At 36.5% G+C, this 11,222-nt stretch overlaps 1 protein-coding gene across 1 annotated transcript in view; it reads right to left on the reverse strand.

Moving 5' to 3' along the window:
- DNAH3 (dynein axonemal heavy chain 3) overlaps positions 1–11,222 on the reverse strand; it is a 55,485-nt gene that overhangs the window by 40,830 nt on the left and 3,433 nt on the right. The window contains exons 3-15 of the mRNA XM_032703492.1: positions 10,968–11,075; positions 9,322–9,441; positions 8,089–8,314; positions 6,968–7,016; positions 6,298–6,478; positions 5,578–5,767; positions 4,993–5,188; positions 3,973–4,098; positions 3,081–3,276; positions 1,652–1,831; positions 1,143–1,279; positions 883–988; positions 137–315 (exon numbers count right to left, since the gene is read on the reverse strand). Coding sequence (XP_032559383.1) covers positions 137–315; positions 883–988; positions 1,143–1,279; positions 1,652–1,831; positions 3,081–3,276; positions 3,973–4,098; positions 4,993–5,188; positions 5,578–5,767; positions 6,298–6,478; positions 6,968–7,016; positions 8,089–8,314; positions 9,322–9,417 — 1,862 coding nt within the window. The 5' untranslated portion in view covers positions 9,418–9,441; positions 10,968–11,075. The remainder of the gene's footprint in view (positions 1–136; positions 316–882; positions 989–1,142; positions 1,280–1,651; positions 1,832–3,080; positions 3,277–3,972; positions 4,099–4,992; positions 5,189–5,577; positions 5,768–6,297; positions 6,479–6,967; positions 7,017–8,088; positions 8,315–9,321; positions 9,442–10,967; positions 11,076–11,222) is intronic.

Consider the following 11,222-nt stretch of genomic DNA (forward strand, 5'->3'; position numbering starts at 1 on the left):
AATACTCACTTTGGTATCTTTGCACGTGTCTGGTCAGCACTAAGAAACCTAGCAAATGAATAAAGTTATCCCATCCACAGACAGAGAGTACCAGTCCAGGCAGACAGCAAGAATCATCCATGCAAACAACTGGTACCTTTGATTTAACTCTCTGTTTTCTATCACTTGAAATTCAATCAATTTGTCTTTCAGATTCTGAGTCCGACTGCAGAGCTCCTCATGCAGGTGTAGAGCATCCAGACAGAACATGGCCAGAGGAATAGTGACATGCATAGAAGCAATCTCTCTTTTCAGTTTTGTTAAGCTGTCAATCTTCTACAAACAGAAAATAATACATCTGTTATTTTTCCTAAAAGTTTATGGGCAAAAAATGCTAAACAACTAAGAGTTTCCATCCAACAAATGGATAGTATATTCCAAACAGAAGAAGGAAAACTAATTTTTATCTTTCCAGAGCTTTGCTCCTACCCCCAGACTCCAGGGCTGAAAGCTCTGCAGCATAATATGCCGTACTAGGGAAGACCACAAGATGCCTAAAGAAATATTTAGGCATATGCTAACTCAGGAATGCAGAGAGAAGAATGGACAGGGCTGACTGAGGACAAGTCTTGTCAAAAGACAAGTAAGCTGCAGATTGACCAAATACTCTGGGCAGCTTTCCACTGGACTTCTGCTAAGGAAAAACAACAAAACTCACAGAAAATGGTCATAAAGAAACCTCCTCCTCCATTTGCACAGCAGCCCTACAGTAAGGGGATATGTAAATTGTGTATTCCCAAGGGTAAAACAAGTGGTTTGTTCTTTAGGCACTTGACTTTAGGAAGTCAAGTGTGATGTGTGAGCTGCTGTATGAACATGTTGCAGTTGTTGGTAACACATTACCTCAGTTAAAGCTTCTAAAGAAGGACCTTTTTTCCAGAAATCTGTGACATCTTGCAGTGCCTCATTGTTCAAAAGATTGCTGTATTTCCTGTACACATTTAAATACCTTAAACACAGAAGATCACAAAAATGACCATAAGATTCCAATATGAAGCTTCTCTATAAAAAGAAACAAACACACTCAAACTATTTTTGTCAAATGGACAGTGTTATAAAACTGAGGGTTTGGAAGGTCAATGGAGTTATCAGCCAAAACTTACTTCTGTGGACCGAGCATGTTGCTTTCAAAGATCTTTTCAAGTTTGTTGATATACTCTGAAAACAATGATTCCTCTGGTTTGACTGTACTGAGAGTGAGATTATCTCTTTGTAGTTTTGGAAACAGAAGTCTTTCTACCTAAAGGGAATCATTGTAAATACTGTAATAACACATAGAATAGTGGAAATATGGTATTCTATTACCCATTCACCCAACACTTCAAAAAAATTTATTATTCGGTAAAACCACTGCAATGTGAAAAGGCTCTGATCCATAATTAACACCCAGTTACACACATAGTTTGCTTGTGAAAACTATATGAAAATCAAACCAGTGCTTTAATATAACTTGAATCTGAAAAATATCTTCTATAATCACAGAAGTTCACACAGTTTGTGATACACAACCCTCATCTTTATCTTCTATTTGTCAGTTTTTGGCTTCAACCTTACGTTATAGATAATTTTTATTAATATTGTATTTTGCATGGAGCCATAACTTATCCAGTACCTTTGGAAGTTCGTCAGCACTGCGCAGGATCTCCTTGAAGGCATGACTGATTAAATCCCAACATCCTCTCAAGGATGGCTCAAAGACAATATCAGGTTCCTTCACACACAGTCCCACTCTCAGTATCTGAGGTATAAAGAACTGTATTCCTCGATATGGTTCTGTAAAATCATTTCCATCCTTAGGGAAAAGAATGAAAATTTTACTTAACAATGAAATGAGCTCTAAGAATAATAATTTAAAAAATATTTAAACTCCCCCAAGTATCTTCACTACACAGCACCAATGGGATCATCTTCCCTGATTTTTATTCAAAACCTGATGTTCTAAATAAGACCTTAAGGTGCTGACTCCTAAAGGAATCTATAAAAGCTGGAATTAAGAAAATGGATTTAAGCCTAAATGCCTTGATTTTCCATTAAGTAACTGAAGTAAAGCACTAATCACTGTACAAAACTAAAACTCTGGAAAAAAAAAAAAAGACATAAAATCTAGAATCCTGTGGGGTTTTTAATTGCCTTAGGTTGGTAAGAACTGCCCTATCCCCAAACTGTCTTTGCAACAGTGGAGTCCTAATCCATGACTAGACTCGTAATGTAGATGTTATAATGATTTAAAAAACAAACAAACAAACAGACAAAAACCAAACAAAAAAAAAGCCCACCCAAACCAGGCCACAAAACAAAAATTAAAAAATATTTTAAAAACCCAACCATCATCACCCAGATGCAAGGCTTAGTGGCAAGGCTTAGTGCAAGGTCTGACAGTATTATATTAAGTGTGATCTTCTGGTTGTAATGCAGTATTTAATCTGCCATCTTCATTCATTTTGTCTTATCATGGTAGCTCCTGGGTGATCCTATATTTAAAAAATTCATTTCCACTAAGAGGCAACTTTATGGTAACCAAAACAGTGGTAAAAACTCTCATGATGTAATGCTTATTATTATAACTCTGTGCATTACTTGAAATAATACATGGCACTCATTGGGTATAGACAGGAACAGCACATACAAAAATCACCTCTGCAAAGGATTACACACTTGACTCTGCACACTTTTGACTTCAAGGTGGATTATTCATGAGCTTTCAGAGAATCACGTGTAAAAGTGTTTTGTCTGTTAAGATCATAAAAAAGTAAACTAAAAATAAAATAAAATAAATGCACGTTCACTCAAGACAAGAGTTGAAAACTCCTATAAACTGCTGGTTGTAACCCCAGGCCTGCAAAGTGATTATTCAAGTGAGCAGCTCTTGACCATGCTAACAATCCACTGAGTATGCACAACTGTTTGAAGGACACAGCCATTTTTTATGGAGGCAAGAGCCATGTGGAACATTTTAGCCTTCAAAGAGCATTAGATTTTATGGCTATGTGAATCACCCCCATGTAAGACAAAAAACTATAGATATACTTCACAGCATATACCTTGTGGATCATAAAAAATTCAAGAAGATCTTCTAAGGAGTTAACAACCATCTCACGTAACTGCAACGACATCAGAGCTGCCACTGAACTAAAATAGCTTTCAACTCGCTCAGAGGAATCAGAGTCCCTTTCAGGAGCAAAATGAAGCCATTTATTTTTCTGATCAATGAAAATAGATGCACAGGTTGGGATCCACCTGCAATGAAAAAATATGGAGACAAAGTTTTTAGAAGCTTGTTAGTCTTACTTTGCTCCCTGCAATGAAATCCAAGCTCAGAAATTACCCAAAGAATGAGGAAGATTCAAAGGGCTAGAAGAGAATTGTTAACTAGATATGAAACAAAACTGTATCTACCAGGACTTAGAGGAAACCTGAGTTTTAAAGCTAAGGATTCTTGTTATAATAGGCCATACGATTAGTTTAAATTATTAGCAATAAACAAAATACTAGTGACAATATTCAATTATTAGCATTAAATGGGAAATGAGTTTGGAAGAGATCTCAGGTGGCAGAATACAGGCACTTTCTCTCATGTGCCTCATATAATCTCTTTCTTTAATTCATCAATTTCCATGGTTAAAAAAAAAAGGTTTTCTGTCATCATTTTTACAAATTTAGACTCCACTCCTCTCATAGTTAGAAACCTTCTGATTTCCAGTCTACATTTACTCATACTTTTATTACCATTTGCTCCTGTACAAACATTCTTGCAGTTCCAATGGGTCTGTCATCATTCAGATGTTTATTCCTCTCTGCTATTTACCCCTTTGTTTTGACAGCCTTGTGGTTGGGACTAGTGTCATCCCAGTCTAAGATATCTTTTAAAAGGGGGCCTTCATGTAAATCAGACCCTAAACCACTCTATTTACTGCTCCTACAGTTGGCACTGACTTGTTCTGAAGGATGTCTCGAGCTTCCATACAGTGTCTTCGAACGATCTCCTCAAATTCATCAGGCAGCAGTGGCAGGTGTCCACAAAGCATCTCTGCAGTGCGAACAAACCTTAGATGGCTGTACCTGTGGAAGGAAAACAAAACAGTAGATTTAAAAAAAAACACCCATGAATAGTCAGGAAGCTCTCATATGTACTTATAAATACTAAAAATACGATTTCATTGATAGATATCACTCCATTGCTAAGCTGTCCGACAAGTGCATTTCTCATGGGGTTTTTGTTATCAACAAACATGAAACGCTTAATAAATTTAATTTGGACTTGCTGTATTTAAAACTAAATCTTGTCCTTTTCCTAGTTTTATTAGTGTATCCAGACATTAAAGAACATACAGAATGACACCTACTGCTTCTATTCCATATCAATGAGTGCCTATCCTGACTACTCTGTAGGACACATATCACAGTCTGTAACATGCAAGACTTTAAATTCCTGAAAATGTTTCTTAAATGCTAATCCAGCTCTTAGGATTACACTACCATTTCACTTCATAAGATAACAGATCTTAATTTTCTAATGTCACCAGAGCAAATTCCAAGTACAGACATTTGAAAGATACTCAATTTTATGAGTTAATTTTGTTAAGTTCAGCAATAAGGATGAGAATTCCAAATCACCATTTACTTGAGTGTTGAATCTTAATTTAGGGATTACATTTTATAACAAAGGGGATGATCTTTTCACAGCACAAATATACCCATTCTTCACTGTGGACATGTAAAATGTGTTCATGCTTGCACTCAGAGACTGCAGGAAACAATCATTTTACACTGGAATTCTTAGAGGCTCAGAAAAAAGAACTACTTAGAAAACAGACATATTTTGCCACTTTGTAGTGGCTCCCCCAGGACCTCCTAAGCATACATAGAGAAGTCACAGCAGATGAACTCTCTAATCAAGCCACTAAATAAACACATCCTGAATTTCATTAAGATCCTGTGAACAAGGCATCTTACTCAGAAAGCCAGAGGTCTTGCAAAGTGAGCATCAATGAGTTCACTACGAACAGATTCCTTTCATTCCAAGTTTTCGTTTCTCCATAAGAGCTGTGCCATGGGACTGGTCCACAGACAACTCTCCGGGGAAAAGGGCGTGGGGTACTTCGAATAGACAGTCTCTCCCTCTCAGCTGGATCCATCAGGACATAATCAACTACAACAAATCAGTTATATCATGGTGAGACTCGATGTATGGTTCAAAACCTACATTCAGCAATGCTACCTCTTAACAGTGCAGGAAGTCGTAGAATTCTGCACATTTAAAACTAACATTGTCATATCATTAATTGTATGTTTTTAGGATAAAATACAGCACAAAAATCAAACTAAAAATTTGACTATAAAATTATTTCAGGAAAAGAAAATGAGAGAAACTGGAATGTTATGTAGAATGATTACAGATTATTTTCTCGCGGATATCTATTGTAGTTCTACTGACCCCAAAGGAATTCTCCACAGAGGCTGAGATTAGAATGAAGACTTGCCTTGAAAGTGCAATAAATGTCTACACACTGGGAACTGTTCACAGATTTTGAGTCTTACCAATGGATTTCATGAGGCCAATATAATAGTCTGCCTTAATCTCTTCTTTCAACCTTGCAAGTAATTTCTCCAGGCCTGGGTTAGTAAGAATGTGAGTTGGAACATGGCTTAAAATTTCATTCATCACTTCCTCATCCTGAGGTGCCACCATGTCTTCCTGCACTCCATTATATATGTAGTAACAGTATCGCTAAAAAATGTTTAAAATATTATGCTTATTGTACGAATTTTCTGACAGACAACGAATTACTACAAAGTATTTTTAGCTTTTCTATCACTTGAACCTTTTTTGTAATTGAAAGGTGGTTGAATGTAATGGATTTGGGCTATCTAACTCTTGGTTCTTTTTAAAGCACTGCTAATGCCTGACATCTTTACAATACAGTCATCTGTTTTGCTGTAAGTATATATATCACTAGAACTGAGTGCAACATATGAAATTACTAAAGAAAAACTACTAGCAAACAACATGAGGGGTTAAGAATTTGGGAAGTACTTCAACTTGTGAATTAAACAATTTACAACAAAAATCAGAGTAGCTAGAAACAAATGAGAAAGGAGTTAACAATATTTAACAGCAGTTTGCTATATTGAATACTTACATCTTCTAAACCTCACGTACTGCCTTGTTTTCTCAACTAATTTTAGTAAACAGTTTACAGATATACTGAGGATGATTACTGCTGCTACTTTTATCCTAAAAAGAAATTATATAAATACCTCTATATCATTGCTTGAAGGTGGATTTTCTCGCTTACTTGTCTCCTTCTCATGTAAATCCATGACAGCAAATTGTTCTTCTGGGGTCAGTGGCTGGTTGTCTGTGTAATTTAGGACATGCAGGTCTGCCACATGAGCAGGTGCACTCAGCGCAATGGGATTCAAAATGCTTAACAAAATACTTTTGAAAAAAAAAAAAGAATACAAGCTTAGTGAATAAAGAAATAGTAGCAGATAAGGACAAACAACAAGCCTTAAATAAACCACCTGCCCTACACTGAGGACAAGTATAACCTATGGAAGTATTTCAATTACTCAATAAAAAACCTCATTAAAATTGTCTAATAGAGCATACTACTTTAACATAAAGAATACAACCATGTAAACCTTACAACTGCCTAGCATCCCTCAGGCAATATTTTATAAGCCATTTTATCAGAGCCAAACCTACTAGCCCAGTTATTTAGGTAACCCAAGATTTTCACGTGGTTATCTTATCAAAATATTACGGCACAAAAGTCAGTCTTGATGCACACACATTTTTTGTAGAGACTTAACATTTCATGCCTGGATGCTTAACAGAGCATCCAAGCAAAAAGAAATATTAAATCACAACTCAAACTAGCCTGGTTGTAATAATCTGTATCTTTATAACATTACAGTACGTTACCTATCAGAACTCCACCGTCTTTGTGAACGTTTGAGCTTTTTCCTTGGAGCTTTAAATACCAGTTAAGGAAAATCACATGCATACATATTTTTCAAATAAGATATTATTTCAGACTGGTGAAAAACAGAGCTATGATAATTAATCAGATAATGAAATAAAAGAGAACTACAATGTCACAAAGAAGTATTTAGGCTTGACTTAGTCTTGAGCAAGACATTAAAACCATGTGTTAAATAATCTTGCTGATTCTGGGACTATAAACTAGCTTTAGGAAAGCATTCACCTCATGCTTAAGACTTCAGAGCTTACTTATCTCCCTGCACAAATGTTATTTTCTGCACTGGGACTTTCTGGTTTGAATATAGAAGTGCTCCTACAAGATGCATAGTTCCACCAAATATACTGCACACGAAAAAAATTTCAAACTAAATAATGGAGTTAATTTGATATCTTCAGCTGGTAACATACTTAAAACCTAAATACCTTGCTCTTGTAAACTGTTGGTCAACTTAAGCAGCAAAAGTATTGCAACTTAACCTTATTTGCTTTATATCACATGTTGTGTTGAATCAACAGCATAAAATACTTCATGATGTAACATTAACATGTGCATGCACAGTTTGCTAACAAATACATAAATTACATGGTTCAGAAGAAAACAGTTTGTTAAGCAATATTTCTTGGATTTGATTCTCAGGTATAATTTTAATGCCTGTCCCCCATCTTGTTTGGTAAGCAAGACTCACGAATATGAGCATATCAGGGATGTGCACAGAATTTGTTTCTATTTTCCTGTTGGTACTAACATCTACTTCTAGCAATAATAAAAGCTAACTTGTAGTTCATTCATTTACTGCTTTGCAAACAATTCCCTCCAAGTAATTACATATGAATATCTGGAGGGATGAACCTAACTAGTTAATCAGAAACTGGCCTTTCATTTATTAAAGTTATGCATGCATTGGGAAATTTGTCTACACTGACTCTGAAGTGATAAACTTATAAGCCTTTATTAGGGATAAATGATTTTTCCAGGGATGATACTTTAACAGATAAAGAATTAGAGACAAAAATGTATAAGAAGCAAGGCTAAACTTATGAACACACTGAAATATGGATACGTGGTGAGGGTGTCCTCTCCCCTCCTGAAGCCTGTGATAACTCTGTCATTGAAGAGGACTTGACTTTGGACACATTTTTCATTTTTAAATCCCGTGCAGTAAGAGTGTAGTTATTAGCTATAGAGTCACTTGGGCTCCGGTAGTGACTCTGTTCCTTGAATGGAGCTGCCAAAGTCAATGATGACTGTTGCATCAAAGGGGGATAGGCGCTCTTCTGAAGGAGAAGCTGAAATTGGGGGGGGAAAAGAGCAAAAGTTTTACACAGTACAGTAACTGAAAAAGCCTTCTTAGAGCTAGAACAGGATTAAACACCAATTAGCATAAAAAGCAAATACAAAGGTCTGACAAGGAGGTTTGACCATTGATCTACTTTTCGATCACTGTGTTCCACGCATGTATAATTTTACACAACACTTCAGTAGCAGTACTCCTACATTTTTTTTGCATAATCAAGGTCTTTTTTATAAATAAAAGAAGACATTAATACATTATCTGGTACTTTCTACTCCCCCACATCACCATCTTGCTGCCTTTCTTCTTCTCTTTACATTTCCTTAAAATTAGAAAATTCCTGTTCCTCAAGCTTTGTTAATGACCTGTCTAATTTTAACACAACCCTCGTAATAGTTGAACAATAGTAGAAGTTAACAAATTCATCTTTCATCTTTCTCTCTCACATCAGTACAGGATTTCTTCTGTATGTTTTCCATGTTTTCTCAGGTGACCAGGCTGGATATTAGGAAGAAATTTTTTACAGAGAGAGTAATCAGACATTGGAATGGGCTGCCCAGGGAGGTGGTGGATTCACCATCCCTGGAGGTTTTTAAGATGAGACTGGATGTGGCATCAGTGCCGTGGTCTAGTAACCACAGCAGTGTTGGATCAAGGGTTGGACTTGATGATCTCAGAGATCTTTTCCAACCCAGTTGATTCTATGATCCTATGATCTATTGATTGGCTTGTCCTAATGTCTAAACTCTAATGAGGCAGCTCACAGGTAAAAGGGACATGGGATCAAGAGGTATATTTCAGGATATCCTCAGAGAGAAAAAGTACATTCGATAGAATCATGAATGTACTTGGAACCACAGAACCATTAAGGCTGGAAAAGATCTCCAAGGTCCAACCTCTGCCTGAGTACCACCATGTCCACTAAACCACATGGCAAAGAATGGGAATTTGCTACACATGGAATGTAATGTAAACCCTGACACAAGGGGAGGGAGCACGTACCTCCTGCAAGTCTGCAGGTGCAGCTGAAGCAGAAGCAGAGGTAGAGGCAGAGGCAGGTAGGGGCGGGAAGTCCGGGAACTGCTCTGAGTGACTCATGTTGTACACAGAATTGTTTCGTGACTAGACAGAAATGAAAAACAACTTCAAAGATATCTATGAAATGTTTCAAAAAAGATTAATGAAGTAAAAACAGCTGCTTTCAGTTTTTATTGAAAATTACATATTGCAACTTTTCTAATTTTAAGGCAACAGACACTCTGTGGAGTGGGTTCCTCAGCAAAACATGTTCTTTGTAGCAGTTTGATAAAACTTCTAACCACCAATAAATGTCAGATTAAAAAAACCCCACACCTTATTTTTATAACGCTGTAAACAACTTAAAGTTATTTAAATATTTTAAGTTATACTAAAAACTCCACATGGAGTTTGTAATGGCATAAACTCTGGATATTAAAATATTAAAGCCTACCAGACTGCCAAATTGACAGTGAAGTTGTGTGAACCATATTACTGGGCAGGAAAAAAAACCCAAACCCACTAGATATTTTTTCATGTCTATAATGACCCAGTTCCAGAACAAACTATTGCTAGGATGCTGCTGGAAGAACAGATTGCTCACAAGGACTCAGTAAAGTGTTTTACTGCAAATGTCAGAATAACTGATACGTTTTAGGATTATGTTCCACCTTCTCAAGGTGCCAGTATTTTGAGATGGCTTTCCAAGACTCCATACAAAGTCGTCTCAGTATATTTTCTCAGAATTATTTAGTCTCATAGCGCTTTAAGATTCTTTTGAATGGCAGCTTTCCTCAGTATAGGCCAAAGCCTCACCCACAGTCTGCTCTGAATTTCCTAAATCCTGTTTGTTTAGGAGATTCATGAGGAACAAAGTCCTGACTACACAATGACACTACCAGAAGGAAAAGGTGAGAACTATGTGGTAACTGATCACGAGTGAGTTAAATCACCATGAAAGAGGAAATCAGTACCAATAAAATTATATTTGAATAACATAATTATTTTTACATAATTGTAACACATTTTTAGCACATGGTTATTGCTTTCTGATATTTCACTGAAAAAGTAGGCTGCTGGAACCTAGTTTTCCAGCAGACAAAATTGTGACCTCCTCAATATCAAATTAGAGCCCATTTAGAAATAAAATTTGAGAAAGGACTGATTTGATTTACCTCCTTGGTTTTCCCCAGCATGCCTGCACACCCACACACACACAAAGAAATGAAGACATTACCACTGCCAGATGTAATTCATTAAAGAGAGCATGAATTGCTCTTGATTAATGACTAAAGGACTGGGCCCTAGGGTGCCTTAAACATGAATAAACTATGAAGTTTATTAGGAGAGTCATTCATTCGTAAAGGTACAAGACTTATTTAAAAAGCCATTATTCATTCTAAAGCAACTTTTGACTTAGATGCCAACTAACCTTTCAAACAGCTAAGTATTTGAGCAAAGGAATCCTTAATAAGTACATTATAAAGGATTAGATCTAAAGAATATTCAACAAGTGTCTTCTAATTAAGAGTTCTTCCAATGTCAAACCACTAACCACCTGTAATGGCCAATTTCATCTGCAGTTCTGAAAAAGTTACTGGTCTTTCACAGTCACTGCAGAAAGAACTTACCCTCAGGAGCCTCAGGTTCTGTGTTGGCTTTATTTCGTTTTGGTCTTTTGTTTGCTAACACTTTTTCCGTCCTTCCCCTCACTATAAACACCCTTGTTGTTACATGCTCTGTAAAAGAAGGAGAAACTCATTTCAGGCACTACACAAGGTGTCAATCAGCTTCTATCCCAACTGCCAGGAAGAAGAAGAATCCCAGCTCTTCCCTGCCTTGTTTACAACAGTAAACCTTCCCTCCCTCCAAACCTTTATGCTTTT

The sequence above is a fragment of the Chiroxiphia lanceolata genome, chromosome 16, assembly GCF_009829145.1.
Source record: "Chiroxiphia lanceolata isolate bChiLan1 chromosome 16, bChiLan1.pri, whole genome shotgun sequence".
In the NCBI taxonomy this organism is placed as follows: Eukaryota; Metazoa; Chordata; class Aves; order Passeriformes; family Pipridae; genus Chiroxiphia; species Chiroxiphia lanceolata.